This window comes from Diabrotica undecimpunctata, chromosome 9 (genome assembly GCF_040954645.1).
Source record: "Diabrotica undecimpunctata isolate CICGRU chromosome 9, icDiaUnde3, whole genome shotgun sequence".
Taxonomy (NCBI): domain Eukaryota; kingdom Metazoa; phylum Arthropoda; class Insecta; order Coleoptera; family Chrysomelidae; genus Diabrotica; species Diabrotica undecimpunctata.
In genome coordinates, this window is record NC_092811.1 from 91,531,864 (window position 1) to 91,556,431 (window position 24,568).

Below are 24,568 nucleotides of genomic sequence, written 5' to 3' on the forward strand. Positions count from 1 at the left end.
TTCACTTACTGCACTTTGAAGTGTACACACACGTCAACATTTGAAAAGTGACTAGACGCCCACCAGCAAACTCATGTTGGTCCACGTTGCCAATTTGCATAAAACAATTATTTTTTGGAAGCTCTATAATAGACAATATTTTTTTGCATTAATTATTTTAATTCAAAGTAACACAACATAAAATTACTAAGTATAAAATCCAATTCATCAAGTGAGTCAATTTTTTTTGCTCGTAAGTGTAGTTAAAAGAAACTTGGAAAAAGACATTTATTCTTAAACTATAAATATTGTGATAGCTAGATCAATTTTGATAATCGTCATCATCTCTATGAAAAAACGCATCTAAATGATATACAATATTCAAATTTATGAGTTATCTATGTTGGGACAGACTTATTTTGATTGTTACACTTTTATTAAATTTAATATTGTCACCCTTATAGTTTTCTTTTATTTCTAGAAAAATTTAAGGAGATGGAAGATCAAGCACTCATGTGCAAATACAGAAGAGACTTCTGTGTTTTAACTCTAAGATTAATACAAAGCCCTGACCTACCATTATTTGATCTGAGGAAATTATTAACATCCAAAAAATATGTGATACCTGATAGTTTGATAGAGTCTTTTGACCAAACATTGGCCACATTAAATGAAGAGGGAATTGGCAATTTACTGGATATTGTGGATAGTTTACTGAAAATTATGGATAAATCTGATGATCCCCTAAACAGTAATAGTTCCATAGCTAAAACTAGTATTGCAGGTAAGAGTTTATTGTATTACTTATTACTGTTAGTAATAATTATCTGGTTTATAAGACAAATATCTCTGATTTTATTATCAGTGCAAAGCATGGTAAACCTTTTCCTGTCTCATTTTCCAATGCAACATGCTTCCAATGCCTGGTTTTTATCAATTTTTTTTTTAATTTAATAACTACAGACTTCCAAACTTCTACAACTGATATTGTTACTCTCTGGGTATGTTTGGTATAAATAATAAAGTTGTTATTTCTCTACATTTTCTTGGGGATAGTTCAAAAATGTTACCTGCATTAAAAAACCATTTTGAATTTGAATAATTATTTACTTAAAATCTTTGGATGAAATTAAGTATTAAGTCAATAACGAATGTCACTTACTTGTTCATTATATACAGTATGAACAGTAATAATGTTCAAAAAATGATCAAAAAATATGATGTGATCTTGACAACCAACTGTGTTTTACAACACATTTTTGAAAAATAATGCAGCACAACAGGTTTGTTATTCTTACAAGTTTTACTCCGGACAGATCAATTTAAAATTAGGAATACCACAAGGGAGCATCTTGGGCCTTTTGTTTTTGGTCTATTAAAGCAACCTTCCAAATGCGGTGGTTAGTGGTTCCTCAAACCTTGTAAATTTCACTAATGACTCAAATGTGTTGTTCTGAGGAAAACATTAGAAACACTCCTTACAGTGGCAGAGTAAACTCTAAGCAAGACTGAACAGTGGATCAGTGAAATAGGCTGTTGCTTAATACTGATAAGACAGTTTTTGATAATACTTTAGAACCAGCCAGTCACAAGAATAGTTCTCAGATACAGTCAATTTTATATCAAAAAACACAGAACCTGCTAGATCAGTTAATTTCTTGATCTTCATATCAACCAGAACCTGAATTGGGGGGAACAAATACAAAATATCACAAAAAACTGGATAGAGGCTACTAATTAAGGGTATTGAAGAGCTATCTAGACCAGGGGATTCTACTATCAGTATATTATGCAAACTTTTATTCTGTTATGTGATATGAAGTAATCTGCTAGAGTGCTGCAGTGGATAGCTGAACAACTGTTTTTACAGTTCAAAAAAAGGCTGTCGGGGTGATCTTAGGACTAAAGGCAGTAAAGTCAAGGGAGGCTGATTCAGATCACTCAATATTTCAAATCACTCACTTTCTCAGCCATCTATATATTTGAAAGTATTAACTTACTTAATCAGTAGATCCATTTGTACCTTTCGGTGTTGGGCCGTTTATAATACAATTCATTAAATTACTACTACCTTAAATATTTGACGTCTTCTGAGGTGTCCTAGCTCTTAACAAACTTTCTCCATTCCTTCCTATTGGATGCCATCTGTGTTGCTTCCTGCCAAGTCTTACCCTTACTCTGCAGTATCTGCGAGATGTCACTGTTCCATTCTTTAATGGGTCTTCCTCTTCTGTTCTTCCCTATTGGTTTGGCGTCCCACACTCTTTTTACTTGTCTATTATGGTCCATCCGGGTTAGATGTCCAAACCATGCCAATTTTTTCTCCTTGATTGAGTCGAGTATCGGTTTGATTTTGAGTCTTTCTCTTATTTCTTCATTTCTGATTCTATCAGTTCTTTTTACTCCGATCGTTCTTCTGAGGTATTTCATCTCTGCTGCCTGAATTCTGCTCTAATGTCTTTTGTTTAATATCCAATTTTCTGCTCCATATGTCACTGTAGGTCTATATATTGTCATCTTGGTCTAAAATAATTTTACATTTTCTGTGCTGTTTTCTTCCATTTTTTCCCCGAATTTTTCCCAACTCTTCTTTTTCTCTTTCTTAACTATCTGTTTAACTTTTGTTCTTTGTCTCTTATAATTTCCATATTTTTGTTGCGTTTTGTCTTGTATGTATTCTCTCCGTAATTTCTTCTTTTCTTTTATTTTTCTTTTCACTTCATCGTTCCACCAAGATGTTCGTTTCCCTCTGTTGTTATTTCTTGTAGTTCCACATATTGATATAGCTGTTTTTATCATTGCATTTTTAAATTTTCCCCATTCTTCTTCTATTGTTTCTGTTATTTCATGTTCATTGTCCATCTCTTTCTCTAGCCCTTCTAAGTATCTTATTTTCGTTGTTTCTTCCCTTAGTTTATAAATTTTTATTATTTCTTTGTGTTTTATGTTTATGTTCTCATTTCTTTTTATTTCTTTTCTTTTGGTTTCTTTTGGTTTTGAATGTGGTTTCTAGTAGATAGTGGTCACTACCAATTTCATAACTCCTTTTTACCCTTACGTCTCTTATCCAGTTTTTTGCACTATAGTATAGTCTATAATTGATTGTTCGTCTCTTGATTTGACTTCTCTTGTGATCTTGTGTATCCTTTTATGTTGGAAGTGTGTGTTCATAATCACCAGGTTATTGTCTAGACAGAATTCGAGTAGTAATTTTCCATTTTTGTTTATTTTTTGCCTCCCCATAAGGTCCGATGACATTGTTCCATTTTTCTGCTTCTTTCTCCACTCTACTGTTCATGTCTCCTGTGATCACAATTTTCCCTGTACAATCATTTACCACTTCTTGCAATTTGTCCCAGAATTCATTCTTTTCGTTTTTTTTTGCGTCTTTATCTGGTCAGTAGGATATTGAAATGATATTTATTTAACTGTTGTCTTTATTCAATGTATTATATTGTCCCTACTTTAATTTATTAAAAAGCACGATAATTTATATAAGTTTATTAATCACTAAAAATACATAATTTATTTAAAGGCGAGCGTAACAATTAAAATCGCGGCCGCGGGTCTTCAGAATTAACTAACTCCTTCAATGAAAAATCCATTATTATATATGAAACCACAACTGGCCTAGAATTCAGGAGAACCCCTCTGATTTATACTAGAAGGTCATCGTCTGACCGGTTTTCTTTCTGCCAGCTGGTAGAATTCTCTCGTACAATCTACAACATATTAGTGAATTAGTCATAATATTGAAATGAAATTAATTTATGTCTTTTGTGTCTTTATTTAATTTATAATGTCTTTATTAATTTATTATATTGTTCTTATTCTAGTTTATTAAAAAGCACGATAATTTATATAAGTTTATTAATCACTAAAACTACATAATTTATTTAAAAGCGAACGTGACAATTAAAAATCGCGGGCGCGGTCTTCGGATCTTAACTAACTGGTACTCTCCATATAAAATTTCTCCTTTATATAAACCTCCGTTAGTTCCGGAATTCCCTATAGCAGACTCGAATATTGTTGGTGGTGTTGACAAGAATAACGGGAACGTCATCGAATAAACTAGAAGGAGGTCAACAGCTAAAACTAGTTTTTCAACTGCTTGGAAACCCTCGAGTCGTGGCCCATGACTCATCATTTCAGGTAAATTTCTGCCGGTTAATCGAAGGCTCTCGTAAAATCTAAAACAGAAGTGAATAAACAAGATGTTTACATGCTTTTTAATATGACTCATAATGTTTTACGTAACAATATATGTACGGTTATTTTTAGGCCATGATATTTATCGTAACAATATGATTAGCTTTGTATTGGTTTCCTCTGTATCCATATCTATGTCTACTCTTAGTATATGTTAGTTGTAATATATCCAATTTTTTACTTTGTTGATACTCTCCTTCTTTACCATGCACGCTACTCCTGCCTGAGCTCTCTTCGTTTCTCCCACTCCACTGTATATTAGTAACATTCCGTTTTCTAATATTATTGATCCTTTTCCTTTTTTCTTTGTCTCTGTTATAGCTACTATTTCAATGTTCTTATCTCTAATTTCTTCCCCCAGTTCTATTTTCTTCCCATTTATACCTCTCATATTCCATGATGCCATTTTCCAAATTGTTTTGTTCTTTTCTGCGTTTAAGTTGTACTTCAATTTGTTTTTACTTCCGTTTGTGTTATTATCTTTAGATCTGCTCATGTCCCTGTTCTGTGCCTGTTTTGTTTCTCGGTCCGTCATTGTGTTTTTGAAAGTATTAAGTTCCTCTTTAAAAATTTGACTTTATTTTATCACCTGCTTCCAGTCATGAATATAATACAAGACGCCTTAATTTGAATTTTCCACTTCAGATTGTCTCTAACAGAGAGAAGTACTTTGTATGTTTTGTATGTTTGTGTTAAATTTTACAGTGGTCTACCATCTGACATTCAACAGGAAACACACTATAGAGCTTTTAAAAGAAAGGTTTTTCAATACCCAGTTAACATTGAGCCCTATACTGTGGTGAAGTGCCTGGCCTATCCGTTTCCCTGATCATCATATTTAATTTGTTAATAAATTTTAATCTGTGATGTTAATATATATTTTTTATCTGTGATTAATAATTGTGACATTGTTTGCTCAATTATGTTAAAACATTAAATGCAAATAAAAATTTACTCTGCTCTACTCTACTATTTTTAGGTCAACTGATTCATTCTTTTCTTCAATCTCAAACAGCATTTCTTATACAAGGTCTCAAATAATTTCTTCCACATAATTGCATGTCGCCTTTGATGTACATACTATGGTTTTACCTATTTTCAGTCCTTTTACTGCCACATGAAGTAAACATGTTAAGGTCACCAGACAGAGAATTCTCCTCCTGTATTTATTAAAAAGGGCTTCATTTGGTAGTCTCCCAATGTTCATTGTCACAAGCCTTATGAGTTTCATCAATACTACAAAGATTTACATTATGTATAGCAGTTGACTTCATATTATGCAATCAAATGCTTTAGGAAATGTATAAACAGCATGTGCAAGTCTGCATCATATTCCAAGCATATTTTCGTTGTATGACACATAAGAAAGATCTGATCTACAGTGTCTCTATCAGGACAATATCTACACTGGTACGCTTCTAATACCTCTTCTTTATATACAAACAATCTTATATTTAGTAGATCATTGAGCAGTGTAACTCTCCTGAAGTTTATATACTTTAATTCATCCTAATCTCTTTTTCTTATTTCCATCACTTATTTTAAATTCGGCGCACCTTGATAACCATTTCTATATGTATTATGAACACTTATTCCTCCTGAGACCTATTTTTACTCCTAACCACAACCAATGTTCGTTACATAACTAGTAACATAACTAGTTACATAATGATATGCCTGTATGTTTTATTTAAATTCTATTATTAATAAGCATATTTTTGAGGGCTTTTATTTGATTTTCTTATTAATTATAGATAATATATTGTGGGAATATATTTTTAAGGGTATTATTTAAGAAGATTTATAGTATTTTTTGAAAAACTAACCTTCTCAGAAGTTGCGAAAGTGTACGAGGACTTCCAAACATACTACAATGAATTAGAAAAAAGTGCTAAACATATACAAACGGATGAGGAACCTGCAGATAATTGGTAAGCTATATACCATCTTTTATATTAAATCTTTTCAAAATACAAATGGGCATAGTATATTTGTGATAATTAATTATTGGAATTATTGGAATATATTGAATATGCATATTTTCTGTCTTTTTTTGTCTGTTGTTATTTTCTGGGTTTATTGAGCAAAATACTGTCTTCATTTATGTGAGACTGTTGTAACATTAAGTATATTTTGTTTTAGGTTGAATACTAAAGAAAACTGGTCTAGAAGACAGGCAGAGCTATTTGTAGCTACCCAGGCTGCTTTGTTGTCTAATGACGAAGAAAAAGCTTTGCCTCCACCTGAATTACAGAAAAGAATTGTGAATATTTTGAAATCAAATCCAGATTTGTCAGGAGCAGTAAGTTTTTTAATTCACGGTGTCTATATTCCCTTCTATATTTAGTTCTTTTTTAGAATTTTTCCCTTTCATATAAATGTTATATATTTATAAATTATTTTTGTCTCTAGTGTTTTTCTATACATTTTAATTTATTTTCATTTTATCTTCTTTTTTTTTCATTTTTTAATTATTTTGGTCCGTTTTCTCTGTTCAGCATATTCTTTTTCTGTCTTCCTTGTTTTTTGAAACCACCCTTTATATTCATTATTTGTATTTATATTACTAGTTGATTTGAGAGATACATAGTCTTATAGTTGCCACATTCATTTTTATCCCATTTCTTATGTATTGGTATTAACATATTCAATAATCACTCTCTTGGTATAGTATATATTATCCATGCTTCTTTCATTGTCTAATTGACGTTTAACATTTTTTATCTATAGTTCGCGTCACGTTTTATATTCAGTACAGACTCTTATTGACTATGTGCCTCTTTTACTATTCTTTGAATTTTTCAATTATTCTCTCCTTATTTAATGTTGGTTTGCTGTCAGTCGTATTTTCTGTCAATCGTCTCAATCTTGTGTTGTGTGGTATCATCAGTTATTCAGTTAACTGAACTATTCTACTATTATACTACAAATCACAATGGGAGGTACTAGGTTTTCGGGATACAGTTTCATATTGAATCCGAATGTCACTTATGTATTAGTAAGGTCAATATAACTTGATACAAATCACAAAAGTTATTCCAAGCTTGGCTTGATACATTTAATGTTCAATACACTGTTACATATTCCAGTCATGACGATAGTTTTTGCTTTGCTGAATGAGTTTCATGAGCCTGAATAAATTTAAAATGTAAAATTTAAGTGGGGTGATTTTATTTGAATCAATAATAACAAATAACATAATATATAATTGCATTGACACGGTTATAATATAATAACATATAGATGCATTGACACAGAACATAAATACAGACAGAAGTGGTTAGTAATAGTTACATCAAGCAATTTTTCTATTTCCCCATTTAACCCATACTGAAATAAACCGTGAAACGGAGTTATATTTATAACCATATTATCATTTACAGAGCTATGTCTTCCATACAATCTGATATTCCTACGTTTATTCTTGCTATGCCTTCTTCAAGGTCTGTGATATTAATTTCCTGTTCATTTTCCTCTTCTCTGTCTTGTCATTATCAATTCTCCTTGTTGTTCTTTTTTGTACTCCCAAATTTTTATTTAGTGCTTATGCCGCAGTTTCCGTATGGAAACTTATATTGTATGTGTCATTAATTGATTTCTTTTGTTTCTAATTCCTAATCTCTTTTCTTTTTCTGCCCTTCAAATGACGTATTTTGTTCCAAGATTGTTCTTTTCTTAATTACTTCCAGTTATTATCTTTTGCTTCTTTTCGCATAAGTTTTGTGTTGTATAGTCGTTTATCATCTTTCGTTCTTCGTTCGTATTTATACAGTGTCATTCTTTGGTAGTTCTAATTAGACGTTTTAGAAAATGACAAAATAAATGACTTGAAATAATTAATATCTGGAAATTTAGGGCTCAGGGTGTGTGCATAAAATGTTTACAGTCTCCTACCCTACCTCCTTCCGGTTATACCGAAAGTTAAATAAAAAATATTTATTTTTAATATAACGTCCTGTATATTATTACTGATTTAGATAGACCAGTTCTTGCGAATTTTCTGAATATAAGCTTGTGCTGCCATATACCGAGTGTTTTACGAGATAAGACCAATTTTATTTTGAAACATTCCCCAATTTGACAACTTGTATCTTTATAAATAATAAAATTACAAAAATTTTGTTTAGTACAATTGTTTTAATATTGTATATTTTAATGAAACTTTATCATTAGATAATATGTAGATAAAATAGTATTCACTTTATCATCTAATATGTAGATAAAATAGTATTCAACGAACTTAAAAATTTCTCAACTTTCTTAAAGGAATCAACCTATATATGAGGCGGTTAAAGGAAAACTGGTGTAAGTCATCTGAGCATCATTTTACGATACAAAAGGTTTTATTAGAAATATTGTAATTAAATCTTCGTAACATTTATAAACATGCTTGTGGTATTTTTTATTTATTAACAACATATGTAACTCTACTAACATTTGTGTACAAATAAAACTATGTTAAGGGTAGTTTTTAAGGGGTGAAATGACTTACACCACTTTTCCTTTAAGAGTTTAAAGGGAATGTACAGAAAGCAAAACATGTTTATTGTTTTTACATTAGAAGATCAAAAATAAATTCACTAGTTTATTAGTCATCATTTTCTTTTACATCAGGAAGTGGTCCAGCTTCGTCATTGACTTCATCAGATGATATAAGATTTCTAAAATAAGAATGGTGGACTGGAGGAATGTATGGTAGTGAATCACACATAACCCGTTTTTTGGCTGGCATGACTGGTCGAGGTGCTGCGTACAGGCAATCCAGTTGAAGATTTTTTAACAATGTTGGTCTTCCCTTTTGCTTTCTTCGAAGGATATTAATTTGTGAAAAGTAAAAAATCTTCATTTAGCGTTTCTTTATAGAACAGTGAAAGTGGCTCATCTTTTTCTTTTTGTAATCGATTTATTGAGTTGTGTCAGATCTTTAAAGTCTTCTCTAAGCATTTTTGTGAAAGTTAAAGCTTTTTTCTTTCTACAACGAACTACGACTGAAAACCAATCTTCAGGCGCATAAATCTTTTTACCTTTAGAGTGAGTTTCAATTGAACCGAAGTCTGATCCGTTTGGTAAGTAAGAGTGTTGTGATAAACTATTTCGATACTATTATTTTCACTTTGAACTAACTGTAACAAGGCAAAATTCCAGTTTCTATTTTGGCCAGTGCAGCTGTCACTGTACAACATGTTTTGAATTTGCTGAACATAATTCTATGTGCTTTGTGACAGGCACTGATTTTCTGAGATCCTCTCGAAGCTGTTATTTCATCCCATCCATACATGTAGCCTAAGCCAGATGATAGCTCATGGCAGCCCGAGTTGTAAATGTACATATTACGTTTATAGTATGCGATATAAGTATGTGGTTAGTTTTGGGAACGCTAAAGCTTTCTCTAGGTCAAAAGTGAATGCATAGTAAGAATCGTCAGTCTGGGCCTTTTCTGTATCATTTTTCATAGAAGTACGTGCAAACTCGGCCTTTCTAAGATGAAATTCGTGCTCTACTTCAATCTGTCTTATCTCATTATCATCTGTTATTTCAGCATATTTTAATTTGTAAGCTTCACAGTTAGAACACGTATTTTTTTGTGGTACATGAAAATGAATGTTGTACTCATTATTGAACGTACGGCGATAAATATCACAGAAAACGGGGACAGTGCCTTGTTCCTGACAGTACTCACTGTACAAGCGATACAGAAGGGTAACATTAAGGTCAGAAGATGGATACCTACGATTGGGATTCTTATTCTTTGTATAGTGCGATTGGTAAAATGGAAAATTTTCAATATGTTTCCTGACACAGTTCATACGTTCTTCAGATATTTTATTAGTTGGTATACCATCGCCTCGATTATCTGAACCAGATGGTTCCCCTTGTTTTATCTTATTAATGGCGCGTGTCAATCGCCCATCAAATATCTTAAAGGTTCCAAGAAAGTATTTTTTACATACTTTCGTGGTTTTGCCTTGTTTTTGAATGAAATATTGGTTAGACACTCTTTTACCAGGCCGTGACTGATCCTTAGGACGTTTTACTTCAGGTTTCTTTTGTTTGATCAAACCACAAATAAAGGCATTCTATGCTGTTAATGATTTAAATTTCCAGAATGATTCAAATGTTTTTTTGTTCTATCTTCACATAATATCTTTTCAAAACATTTTTTATTGCAAAACCAGCAAGGCCAGCAAAACCACAATATTTATAAATTTGCACATGGAATGTGAAAACTATGGCAAGGAGTGGAAAAATAGACAATGCCATTCAGGAAATGGAAAGAATGACCATTGACATAATGGGAATAAGCGAGATGAGATGGCCCGGAACAGGAAGCATTGACAAAAAAGATCACAGAATATTCTACTCAGGGTCACTAGATGGAAAACTAGAGCATGGAGTTGGTGTGATAATAACGGGAAAAATTAGTAGATGTATTTTAAATTTTATCCCAGTGTCCAACAGAGTAATACTACTGCAAATAAGAGCCAATCCAGTGAATGTAAACATAATACAAATATACGCTCCCACTGCAGATAAACACGACGAGGAAGTAGAGACTCTCTACCAAAGCATAGAGGATATATTAGAACGAATACCTAAACGCGAAGTCAGCATCATAATGGGGGATTTCAATGTAAAACTTGGGGCCGAACGGAAAACGTCTCTAATCGGACCTTTTGGGTTAGGACAAAAAAACGAAAGAGGTGACAGACTAGAAATATTCGCAGAAGATAACAAGCTAGTGGTTCTAAACACATTTTATAAACTACCACCGAGGAGATTGTATACATGGAAGGCACCAGCAGATAAACCCCATAACGTAATTAGAAACCAGATAGATTATATATTGGTAAATAGAAGATTCAGAAACAGTTTTAAATCTGTCAAAACATATCCAGGAGCGGACATTGAATCTGACCACATACCTTTAGTGGGAGTCATGGATGTGAGACTGAAGACAATAAAGAAAAAGTCTAGACCTAACTACGGCCCTGCCACATCCGGAAGTTAAAAAGCAAGTGGGGGAATATATTAACAACCAAGTTAAACAACTAAAAGAAGAAAATAACATCCAACGAGAAATCAATCAATTCGAAGAAATAATTAAGAAAACTAAGCAAGAACTGCTAAAACCAAACAAAGAAACAAAGAAGAAATCTTGGATGACTCCAGAAATCCTTCACTTAATGGAACGCAGAAGGTTAATTAAAGGAAATAAAGATGAATATAAAAAAAATGCAGGCTTACATCAGAAGAAAAGTAAGAGAAGCTAAAGAAAAAGAAGCTGTAGAGAAATGTAAAGAAATAGAAAGACTACAAGCCAAGCATGACAATTTTAATGTACACAAAAAGGTAAAAGAAATAACGGGTACTTTTAAAAAGCGAACACAAATGAAACTCATAGACACCAATGGAAAATTAATCATTGACACCCAAGAGATGAAAGACAAATGGAGAATATATTTGGAGACACTTTTTCAAGATCAAAGAACGGACTATAGGCATCCATTTTCAGAGAGGATGACGGGCCCGGACATACTTAAATCCGAGAAGAAGCAATAAAACGGATGAAAAGCAGGAAAGCTGTAGGGCCTGATAATATCGAAGCTGAATTTTTAAAACTCTTGGAGGAAGAAGGAATAAATTGGATCACGGCTGTCTTCAATAAAATATACAATACAGGAATCATCCCTGATAAATGGCTATAATCAGAATTCATAGCGATACCTAAAAAACAGGGGGCTAAAAAGTGCGAAGAATATCGAACAATCAGCCTAATGAGCCACATGTTGAAACTGTTTCTTAGAGTCATCCATGGAAGAATTTATAAGAAGTGCGAGGAACAAATATCGGACAGACAGTTCGGCTTCATTGACGCAGTGGGTACCAGAGAGGCACTTTTCGGAGTACAGGTACTGATTCAAAGATCCAGGGACGTTAACTGCGACGTATACGCGTGCTTGATCGACTATGAAAAGGCATTTGACAGAGTTCAACATCAAAAGATGATAAACATTTTAAAAGAAGCAGACCTGGATGACAAAGACCTCAGAATAATTTTAGAACTATACTGGAATCAGACCGCTTACATGAAAATTAACGGAGAAGAAACAGATCACATAAAAATACTACGTGGAGTTAGACAGGGATGTATCCTATCGCCGTTGATATTTAATATGTACTCAGAGAAAATTTTTAACGAGGCTCTTTACGGAATAGACGAAGGCATCCTTCTAAATGGTGAAAGAGTAAACAATGTTAGATATGCCGACGACACCATGGTGATAGCAGATAGTTTAGAGGGACTTCAGAGACTAATGGACAGAATAAACGAGTACAGTCAACAGTACAGACTAAACATTAATACCCACAAAACGAAACAAATGATTATCAGCAAGGAGAATATAAATGGAGCTAAATCATCTATACATTAATGGGACGCAGATAGAGCGAGTAAAACAGTATTGCTACCTGGGAACTATTATAAACGAACAGTGGAGCAATGTACAGGAAATAAAGTGCCGCATAGGAAAGGCAAGAACGGTCTTTAACAAAATGAGCGCCATCTTCAAAAGTCACAACATATCCCTAGATACAAAAATGAGACATTTGAGATGCTATGTTTTCTCTGTGTTGTTGTACGGGGCGGAGGCATGGACGCTTACAGACACCACTATTAAAAAACTTGAATCATTTGAGATGTGGCTTTATAGAAGAATGCTGAGAATATCATGGACAGCAAGGATCACGAACAAGGAAGTTCTAGAAAAAATGAAGAAGGAACCAGAGATTGTGTTTACGATCAAACGCATAAAATTGCAATATCTGGGACACGTTATGAGAAATCAGCACCGTTACTCCCTGCTGCAGTCTATATTGCAAGGTAAAGTCAAAGGTAAGCGAGGACCCGGTAGAAGGAGAATATCATGGCTGCGGAATTTAAGAACGTGGTTTAAGAAAACCTCAACGGAGCTGTTTCGAGCCGCAGCGAGCAAGGTCACGATTGCCAATATGATTTCCAACGTCCGAAACGGATAGGAACCAGAAGAAGAAGAAGAAGTACAGAGACTTAATTGCGCATTCTTTCTTCTTGGTGAATGGGGACCTTAACACTGCTGTCAGCTTTTAGCCTTTTTTGAATGGTGGATTCATCATAACCAAAAGTTCAATCTATTTCTTTTATTGATATCTCTACTTTAACTATTTAACCTGCTTAAAAACATCTCTGTAAATGGCTTCAGGGTTTTTTTTCTTTTAGGCCCTAAAACAATTATTATACCCCAAAGTTCACTATTAATTCCAGCACAGCTTGTTTAGAAAGACCTAAACTCAATTAAAGATTTTGTTCCTAAAAATTATTCATAATAAACCTGCCTAATCAAATTAGTTAAAATACTTTTCAGAAAGAATCCATTTTGAATTCAGCTGAAGAGGTGCTAGGACAGAGGGAAATAAAAAGAAGGAAAGAGTGGTTTGATGCAGAATGCGAAATCAAAATCAAACAGAAAAACCAAGCAAGAGATAAATGGTTATCAACTAAAGAAGAACATCATCGAAACGAATATAAAGAAAAAAAGAAAGCAGCGGATAATTGTTGCAAGAACAAAAAAAAACTGTGGATGGAAGAGCTGTTAAAGGACATAGAAAAGAATAGTAAAGAGAGCGCCAAACTATTTGAATACCTAAAAGCTCAACAAAGAAAAGCCAGAACAGTAGTTAAAATTGACAATAGATCATGGGAAACACACTTCACAGAACTATATAGATGCAAAGAAAGCCCGGAAGAGGAAGTAGGCGCAATGGAAGACATTAGAGATAATGAAATAAGGATACCAACATACGATTTAGGCATCATTCAAAAAATGAAACAGTAAAAAACACCCGGCCCAGATGAAATTCCCAATGAGCTGATTAAAAACGGGGGGGGGGAGTTATTAACAAGCATCTATAACCTAATAGTTAGAATATGGGAAGCAGAAGAAATGCCCGAGGATTGGAAAGAAGGCAGAATTATACCAATATTTAAGAAAGGAGAAGTAACAAACTGTAACAACTATAGAGCAATATCTCTAGTGAGCACAACATATAAAATACTAACAGCCCTCATCAAGCAAAAACTCACTCAATTCACAGAGAAAAAAATTGGGGACTACCAGCAAGGATTCAGAGAAGGCAGATCCACTACAGATTCGATCCACATAGTTACACAAACAATCGAAAAATGCCACGAACACAACATAGAACTCCACAAAATGACCATGGATGCTCGAGCTAAAGTAACAACAAAAGAAGGTAGCACAAAATTAATTGCAATAGAAACAGGAGTGCGGCAAGGCGATTCCCTGTCAACCACATTATTCAACAGCAGTAGAAGGAACAGTCAAGGCCAGCAAAATTAAAGGAACTATTGCCCACTCCTTAACACAAATAGTTGCATATGCAGATGATTTAGTTCTTATGGGAAGAGACAAGGAAAGATTAAAGGAAGCAGTAACAATCCTGGCAAAAGAAGCACGGAAAAAGAGGTCTAGAAAAAGAGAAATGAAGAAGTAACGGAACGAATACTAGCAGGCAACAAAACATACTGGAGATATCATAGGCCCATGAAGGACAAAATCTTATAATGTGCCTCACGGAAAAAGATGAAGAAAAATTGAGAATTTTCGAAAGGAAAATCCTCAGACGTATTATGTGCCCGATAAGAATGGACAACGGAGAAATGGGAAGAATAATGAACCATGAACTAAGAGACATAATGAAGGTAGAAGATATAGTTAGATTTATTAAAGCACATAGGCTGAGATGGCTGGGACACATAGAGAGAAGAAAAAACGACCTACTGATTAAGAAGATCACCAGATGGAAACCAGCAACTGAAAGACCAAGGGAAAGACCCAGAAAGAGATGGGAGGAACAGGTCATGAGAGATATCAAAATTCTGGAAGTGAGAAACTGGAGGGAACTATGCACATATCGAAATGAGTGGAAAAAAATTGTAACGAAAGCCAAGTCATACAACAAACTTTGACAACATACAAGTGGAATTCGGAGTGATTCACTGCAATAAGCGAATCAGAGAGCTCTAAGTAAGACCGGCAAACATTCCACCCGGAATGAAAAGCCCTGATGATGATGATGACTGTTCAGAAAAAATAGTTTTGCTCATACAATCTTTAAAAGAATGATTAAAAAGTTAGATTAGAACATCAAAATTTAAAACTTACCACATATTTTCGATAATTTATCCCGCGCGAAGAGTGTGTACACTGTGTACAGCTTTTCGGAAGGTACTGACCGATGCATCGATGCATGCATGAATCAAATTAATGTGTGTTTTCTATAAAGCACGTGCGGATTTTTACTCCATGCATAGTTTAAGTTCGCGTTCGCACATGAAAAATTTTTAAGTTCGCGTTTTGAATCACCTTGTGTATTAAATAATATTTTATCCTAAAAATGTTAAAGTTTCATTAAAATAGATAATATTTAAAAAATTGCAATAAACAAACTGTGTTTGTTTAAAAAAAAAGATACATGATGTCAAATATGAGACTGTCTCAAAGTACGTAATAATAGGATTTGAAGTTTGTAATAATATACAGGGCATTATATTTAAAATAAGGAAGTTTTAGTTCACTTCCGGTATAACCGGAAGTGGTAGTAGGCTCTAAATATTTTAGAAGAATTGGGCATATCCAAAAACCCTATATCCTGAATTTTCAGATAATTATTATGTTGAGTTTCTCTAAAACATCTAATTAGAACTCCCAAAGAATCAGCTTGTATATTGTTTTTAATAATTCTTTCATTGATTTTAAATTTTCCTAATCGTTTTTATTCTACTTACCTATTTCGCTTTATTTCACATTATATCACTGAAGTTTTTCACTTCTCTATCACATTTCACAAATTCCAGCTTTTTTCAACTTTTTCTAGTTTTTTATCCTGATTTTGATATAGTCTCATCTTTATATAGTTTTCTCACTTATACCTTCTTTAATATGTGTGCTTCCTTTTTCCTGTTCTCTGCTATCACTAATCTGTGCTAAGTTTCTAATTCAGCTGTACTGCCTGTTTTTTTATTTTTTTTTATTTCTCGTGAATTCCCTTGAATATACTTGAATTTCTTTATTCCGCTACAGACATATATTTCGCATTTATTGATTGATGCTAGATCGAGCTGCCTATTAAATTCATTTATTTCATCATTCGATTTCCATTTGTTTTCATTGTGTCTTCACCGTATTTCCCTAGATATTCTAGCTATATAGAGAAATTATGGCATAATTATTGTCATAAATAAGTCCTATATTTTCATCATTTCTTATCTCCATCCACTCATATTTTATACTTTGTCCTTTCTCTACTACCAACTAGTATAAGATGTGTATCCTTCCTATATTTACAATTCCATTTGCCACTTACTTCGTCTCACTTATCCGTATCAACTGTAGGAAATCTAATAAAGTTTTTTTTAATGCATTTTAAATTTTTTTCACTTTTAGCATTTTCTTTCTTATTTGAACTATCTACGTGTGGATGAATACTGTGGATCAGTTGATAGTTTGTTTCATTGCTTTGATAGAAATGTTGATCCAGATGTTAAATGCTATAATGATGAAAAGAGCAAGAGGCATCGATTTGCTGCACTAAATTTAGCAATTTTGCACTACCATTTTGGACACATGTAAGTATGCCTACTGATAAGATTGTAAATTTTGGACTTTAGACTATATAAGATTTGTTCTAATTTCGCAATTGTTATAACATAACACGTAGTGTAAACCGGATCGCTTAGTGTATTTGCTTCTTTGGTAAATTCTTCTTCTTCATGTACCATGTCCTTTCGGAACGTTGGTTACCATCAAAACTATCTTAATTTTATTCACTGCCACCCTAAATAGCATGCTTGTATCAACACCATACCAATCTCTAGTTTTCCTTGCATGATATTTTGTAGCAACCTATATTTGGGACCTCTCATTACATGTCCGAAATACTCCAGCTTTCTCAGCTTGATGCTTTTTATGATCTCAGTAGTCTTGCTGAGACGTTCTAGTATTGTGGAGTTTCGAATCTTCTCCACCCAGGAAACTTTTAAAATTCTTCTACAGCACCACATTTCGAAAGCCTCAAGGCGATTTAGATCGATTTTATTCACAGTCCAGGACTCGACACCATAAAGTAGTAATACTGAGAACACGTAGCAGCGAAGTAGGCGGATCCTGAATGCCAATTTTAGGTCTCTGTTACATAACACCTTGGACATACTTCTAAAAGCCGTTCTAGCCTGCTGTATCCTAGATCTAATTTCGCCGTGACTTTCTGCGTTACAATTTAATTGCTGTCCGAGGTAAATGATTTTATCAACTTGCTTCAGTTTGGTATTATTTACATATATAGACAAATTTACAATCTTTGGTAAATATACAAATAAAAAAGTGAAAAACGATATGCTATACAGTTGTAAGTCCTCATTCCCCTTGATATTGCGGTTATGTTGTTCTCTCTACTGCACTGCTTGGATGGTGTTTTTGCACCTTTGTGAGAAGTGTTGTTACTTTTCGCTGAAGACTCTGTATCCGTTTTTGACCACTTTATAATACCAAATTAGTAGCTAAGCGCGGAACAGGCGTACGTATTTAATGCCTTAAACAAGTTTTCCGCGCTTGCTTTACTCCGAGATATTTGTACATATCATTTTCGCATATAGCCTCGATGTTTTGGCCATTTTGCATATCGAAGCCTCCGGGCTCATCCTTTCCTATGACTGTATTTAGTATACGGCAATTGTATAGTCCCAAATGGTTTTCATACCATATCATCTTATTATTTGTGAAAGTTTCTACAGTTTTTATGTGTTTTTATCTGATCTTGATGGTTTCGAGTGGAAGCCATTCATTTCAAATTATCCATATACAACAGATTATTAAGCTGCGCCACAATAGTATTGTTATTTTTTATGCTAAATCCTGAATCAGTGGATTTCAGTAGCTGAGATAGTGGGTTCATAGCTAGACAGAACCAAAGTGGATTCAACGAGTCCCTCTGGAAAAGACCGCGGTAAATTGGGATATCTTTAGTTTCGATATTGGTTTCACCAGGTATTTGAAGGTGAATTTTAGTCTTCCACTCTGCCATTATATGCTTCAAAACGGTCACTAGATTATCATCGACTTTATATATTTTCAATATATCTATAAGCCATTCATGCGGCACTGAATCAAAGGCCTTCTTGTAGTCAATGAAGGCAGTAAAAAGGTTCGATAATAAGTTGTTCTTTGCAATCAATGGAGCACTTAGCGCTTGCTTTCTGTTGAGGCTGTATAATATTGTTTAGAGCACTGTGGCAGTATATACGCCGGGCTACACAGGATGTGACCAATTTGTACAAAGTTGGAAGACAAGTAATTGGGCGGTACTTGGTTGGATCTTGGATGTTATTTTAATCCTTCGGTATTAGATAAGTGGTTCCTTGTGTAAGAAATGATCATATTTTCTGCGAATTAGAGATAACATGATTAATCAATACTGACAAACACTTATGAACACTCCAAAACTTCTTTAACCAGAAGTTTTGAACTCCGTCTGGTCCAGGAGATTTCCAATTATGAAGTTTACGTTATGAAGTAAGTTCTTTGATAGTATTTGAGACTTCTTCAATATTATTGTAATGTTGACAGTTGTTCGTTGTGTCGTCAATCCATTCAGCATTGGTGTTATGAGTAGCTGGCGTTGAAAGTTGGTTTCTATTTGTTGGTTGTTACTATCTTTGTATCTCCTTAGGTAACTTGAATAAACGGAGAGTTTTTGTTTTAATGTGTCTAGGCAGTGTTGTTTTCTGGATCATGTTGTGAGTGTCTTGGAGTGTTCAGAATTATTTCTTCAGCTCTTTTAATTACTTTTCGACTTCTTACTCCTCGGATGTATTCCATAATTTGTGCAATATCCCTGCGCAATAATTCAATTTTCCTCAGCAGTCTTTTTCCCAGGGTGCAATTCTGTTTTCAGTCCTTCCGATATTAGTTCCCCGTCATTTATAGACACAATCCATTTCATGCACTGCCTCGGTCGTCCCGCTTGAGTGAGCGCCGGCTGATATTCCAGCTCCACCTAGTGCCAGGTGTCAGTTTTTGTTCCACGGCAGGTAACCCTGCTACCCTCTGGGTATCAGTGCTAAAAATATCCCGAGATCCCCCATTCGCAGGGGGCCGCGCCTGATAGAAGAACTGATAAAAACTCCCAGAGGTAATGAGTAATGATTATTATTATTTAGTATCCAGATTTAGCCATACGGCTCACACTCCCTCTAAGGGGAAAATTCACTCATCCCAGATACCTACGGCATTAAAAGGATTGAGCTCTGGTGGGACTCTTTTCGTGTTATCGAGCCCTAGATGCCAAAATTTTCGTACACATCTGGACGTCGCGAGGAGTACAGCTTTCTGCATGGCCCTATAAAGATGTTCATTTAGACCCAGCTGTTTGATGTTCGCTAGGAGGTTTTTGGGAATAACACCAGTAGTAGATAGAATAATAGGTACTGTCTGGATACTTTCCATTCTCCATTCTCTCCTGATTTGTATTTCTAGATCTCTATACTTGGCAATCTTTTCGTTGTATTTAACACGCAAATTATTGGTGTTAGGTATCGCCACATCAATAAAAGTGTTGTTTGCCTGGTAAGTTTATTAACTAGTATTAGATCCGGTCTATTATGTGCCACTGGTTGGTCTGTGAGCACAGTGCGGTCCCAGTATAGCTTGTAGTTGTCATTTTCAAGCATTCTGTCAGGGACATATTGATAATAAGGAAGATGGTCGGTTTGGAGAAGTCCCAGTTTGTCAGCTAGTTCTTGGTGGATAATCTTTATAACCTGATCCTGAATAGCAAGTAGAAAGCCCTCAGTCTCGGGAAACATCTTTCCTGATGTCAACCAATAGTTCGACGCTGTATTGTCGACATATTCTTGGCTGATCTCATTGAGATGTCGCCCATGCAGAGGTTTACTCATCCAGGTGCGCATTTTTTCTTGCTTAGTCAGATGGTTTATGCGCATTTCTTGTTCCCTCAGTTTTAGCGGCGTTGTATCATCTACTGCGCAAATTGCTCGATGTAAGGTAGATGTCTCAGCCTGCACCTGAAAATAAGTTCTTAAATTAGCAACCTGTTTATCCAATTGCTCACCTATGTCCGTAAGTCCTCTTCCCCCTTGATATCGCGGTAATGTTGTTCTCTTATTATTATTATTATTATTATTGTTATTAGGTCATCCGTGAAAGTTAAACATTGTCCTTTTAAAAATTATTTCTTTTGTTTTTATCATTTATCTTCTAATTATTTCTAGTGGCAGGTTAGTGGTAAACAATGACAAACTGTATACTGAAATTTTAATTTGTAGCTTAAAAAATAATTTGCAAGTTGTTATATACAATTACAATTTTTTTAGTGAAGAAGCTCTTGCAGCACTTAGAGAATCTATCAAGGTATCACAAGAAGCGAACGACAATGTTTGCCTTCAACATGCTTTGTCCTGGCTGTATCGCCTTACTACAGTCAACGAAGATAAACTCATCATCCATTGTATACTAAAGAGTTCCGAACTGAAGTTGAGTTACAATGCTTCACTGGGATTGCAAACGTTTGGACAGTACGAATGCTTAAATACGGGAAAAACCTACGCTATATTTGAGGTAAGACAAACAAATATAGAGTTTTTGTGCAAGCAAATACGTATACGTAACATATCTTTTTGACATATAAGCATGCGCATTAATGGTTAAACTAACGTATCTAAATACGTATTACCTAACGTAACGGGCTGGTACGTTACATTCATACGCATCCCTATCGAGCCGAAGGTAACCGAATGCACAAGGGGATCTTACCCGATTACCAAAATATCAACATTCAACATCCACATTTCATAAGCACACATGGTACGTGTTTTTTCACATTTGTTGTTAAGTATATTTGTTTTCATTTTTATAAATAATGGAAAGCAGTAGAAAACGACTTCACTTCAGCAATGAAGATGATTTGTTCTTATTGAAGGAAGTCGTAGGCAAGAACCCTTACGACCATCCAGACAGGTGGAATTTAATCCAAAAGCGAAAAATATTTTTACATTTTATATCAGACATGGTATCAAAATTAAAGCGGCCGTATAGTCGTGCAAGATGTGGAGAAGAAGGGCATCTTCTATGTCTTCGTCTTCTTCATCATCAATAAAGGCACCTACGAAGGGTGGGCCACGTGCAGTAGGGGGTTTCAAGCCTGTAGGGAGTCCACGAACAAATAAAATAAATCAGTCAACATAACCTCAAAATGTGACGTATTTGATTTTAATTAAATATTTGATTACAATTAAGTTTTGATTAGCGTTCGAATAATCGGCCCTTAGTCTAGCACCTTTTAAACATCCTGCCAAATATACAAGGCCCAATAAAGCCTTTATTTCAGTTTTATCTGTGGGTCATGCCGTTCCTAAAGATAATTCATAAGAGAATCTACAAGCTGTGTGAAAGTCAAATTTCCCCCAACCGTTCCGGTTCATAAATGCTGTTGGTACTAGAGAGGCTTTGTTCTCAGTACAAGTCTTATTCCAGAGATGCATAGACGTCAACTGCGACGTATACGCATGCCTGGTTGATTACGAGAAAGCGTTTGATCAAGTACAGCACGCCAAGATGATGCAAATACAGAAAGAAGCAGGAATTAACAACCAAAATCTGAAAATAATTAGAAATCTTTAATGGAATCAGACAGCAAATCTCAGAAGGTGAACACACTGACTATGTGAAAACCATGCGTGAAGTTAGGCAAGGCTGTATTTTCCTCCTCTAATCTTCAATCTGTACTCTGAAAGAATATGTATCGAAGCTTTGCACGAAACTGAAAAAGGTATTCTACTAAATGGTTACCGGCTAAACAACATCAGATATGCAAATGACACCATAGTATTTGCGGACAACTTAGATAACCTACAAGTTCTTATGAAAAAAATCACGTATTACAGTCAACAATATGGACTCAATATAAACGTTAACAAGACAAAGCTTATGATAATTAGCAAGAAAAGGATAACAGAAGGTCTACTCTACGTCAACCAATCCTCTGTAGAAAAAGTGACGCGCTACAACTACCTCGGCACCATAATAAATGAAGAATGGACCAATAATCAGGATATTAGAGCACGCATCGGAAAAGCTAGATCCACCTTCAATCGGATGGGGGCCTTCTTCAAGAGTCACAACCTCTCTCTTGACACAAAAGTAAGAATGCTGCGATGCTACGTCTTCTCTGTCCTTTTTTATGGTGTTGAATCGTGGACCTTGAACGAAGATATGTGCAGAAAACTGGAAGCATTTGAGATGTGGCTATATCGGAGAATACTTAATATCCCGTGGACTGACCGAGTCACAAATGAGGAGGTCCTCAGAAGAATGAATAAGAACCGAGAGGTTCTGACTACCATCAAATCTCGAAAGTTACAATTCTTCAGACATATTATGCGAAATGAATCCAGATATGCTCTCCTTCAAGCCATCCTGCAAGGTAAAACATTTGGAAAACGAGGTCCAGGAAGAAGAACATCTTTGTTAAAGAACCGTAGAATCTGATTCAATACAACATCTGTGCAGCTTTTTCGCGCTGCTGCAGATAAGATAAAGATTGCCATGATGATCGCCAACATTTGTAACGGATAGGCACATCACGAAGAAGAAGATGCCGATCTTTCTCGGGTGTATGTAACATTTTCAATAAATTTGTTTGTAAATTCAACTATTGTATCTAGCATATCGTCGGAAATAAATAAACACCAGCATTCTGCAGGAGTTTTTGCCTTCTTCGCCACTCCTCTATCTCCAGGTAAATGAGTAATTATATCTTTCCTACGGTTTTTTTCTCTTATCGAAGCCAAACTGTGTTTCCACCACACTGTCTGTGTTTCGGTTCACAATTTTCATCATCAGAAATGGAAGAAGATGCATCCTGTTTGGTATTCGATGACTCAGATTGGATTTCGCAATGGCTGAAGTTGTCGGTCTCCGAACAATCATCTTCTGAATCAATCTCTATTTCACTGTCAGATGGTACGTCTTCCAGTAGATGAAGAAGTCTGGCTTGCTAGGCCTCGAAATCCATTATCTGCAAATAATTATTGTCATAAGTTATAAAATACAATGTAAAGAAATTATTCAAGAATATAGCATACTATTTAATCAAGTTGTAACAGTAAATAAACAAATAAAAGTTAAAATTTTCACCAAAAAATTACTGATTTGGTGGCGCTGGGTCTCCTGAACCCGACATATCCACTTTACAAAAAGCAAAAGATCGTAGTACCCTGTTCGAACGCCTAAGTTGTACTGCCGGAGAAGATAGAAACGTAGCTGGATGGTTTTGTTCACATTGCTGTTGTCAACGTACAGGAGTTCTGTGCAGTTAAAAGTAGGTTTGGGTTTCACAGACACGGCGCTACCTCCGCACGATTAAATTGAGCTAATACGTACGGCCGATAACTTCGAGGTCGAGATGTAGGTCTCTTCGACTTTAATTCAGTACTATTTTAAATATTAACAATTAGTATAAGTTTTTTTTTATGTAAGAGAAATATATCTCGAGTTATAGGCGAAAATATGCTTGCAAAAAGCAAAAAATTTCGATTTTTTCAGATTTTATTAAATAAAAAATTTAGCTTAAGTTTTGCGACCGGCGCATACCGTGATTATTGATACAAGATCGATCCTGAAGTAATTTCAGCAAAAAAATAGACTGCTGTGGAAAATGTACCATTCAAAACAGATCACGCCTGGACTGGTTAGTGATATAATGTCTCATATTTTTTATAACCTACTACTGACGTAAAGTTGTATGTTTTAAACGTGATTAAATAAAAAGTTTACTACTGGTATCTGTCGTTTTTTCAGACTTTAGGTAGAAGTGATATGTTAAACTGCCAACACAACTACAAGGACCTCACATCAAACAATTATGCAATGAAGGCATCCCTTTGGCAGCTTTATGGCAAAAACGAGATGTGTTCTCTTTGGAGCCAGCTTTTACTATACCAAAACATGGATTCTCTTACGCCCAGTAAAGGTTACTATGGAGAGGGATTCTGTCTTGCAGTCTGTAATATTGCCAATAATCTAATGGTCGAAGGGGAATATACACTGGGTCATTGTGTCTTAAATTTTGCTAAATCAAGGTAAGTTTATATTTTAGATATTGACCACACTGAAATCAATCTTACGCGAACTTTAAACCAAAAATAAATTGTCTAGGTATTGTTTCTATTTATTGAAACTATATAACTATATAAACTTTTTTTTATTTAAATTAATGTGTATAGGCTGCAATGGCCATTTACACA

The 24,568-nt window shown here is 34.6% G+C and overlaps 1 protein-coding gene across 2 annotated transcripts in view; it reads left to right on the top strand.

Annotated features, from left to right (window-relative positions):
* The window catches only part of ida (anaphase promoting complex subunit 5 ida), a 57,668-nt gene that overhangs the window by 2,807 nt on the left and 30,293 nt on the right, over positions 1-24,568 (top strand). For both annotated transcript variants that reach the window (XM_072543817.1, XM_072543818.1), the window contains exons 2-7: positions 461-763; positions 5,975-6,122; positions 6,334-6,493; positions 16,695-16,876; positions 20,639-20,882; positions 24,123-24,403. In XM_072543817.1, coding sequence (XP_072399918.1) covers positions 461-763; positions 5,975-6,122; positions 6,334-6,493; positions 16,695-16,876; positions 20,639-20,882; positions 24,123-24,403 — 1,318 coding nt within the window. The remainder of the gene's footprint in view (positions 1-460; positions 764-5,974; positions 6,123-6,333; positions 6,494-16,694; positions 16,877-20,638; positions 20,883-24,122; positions 24,404-24,568) is intronic.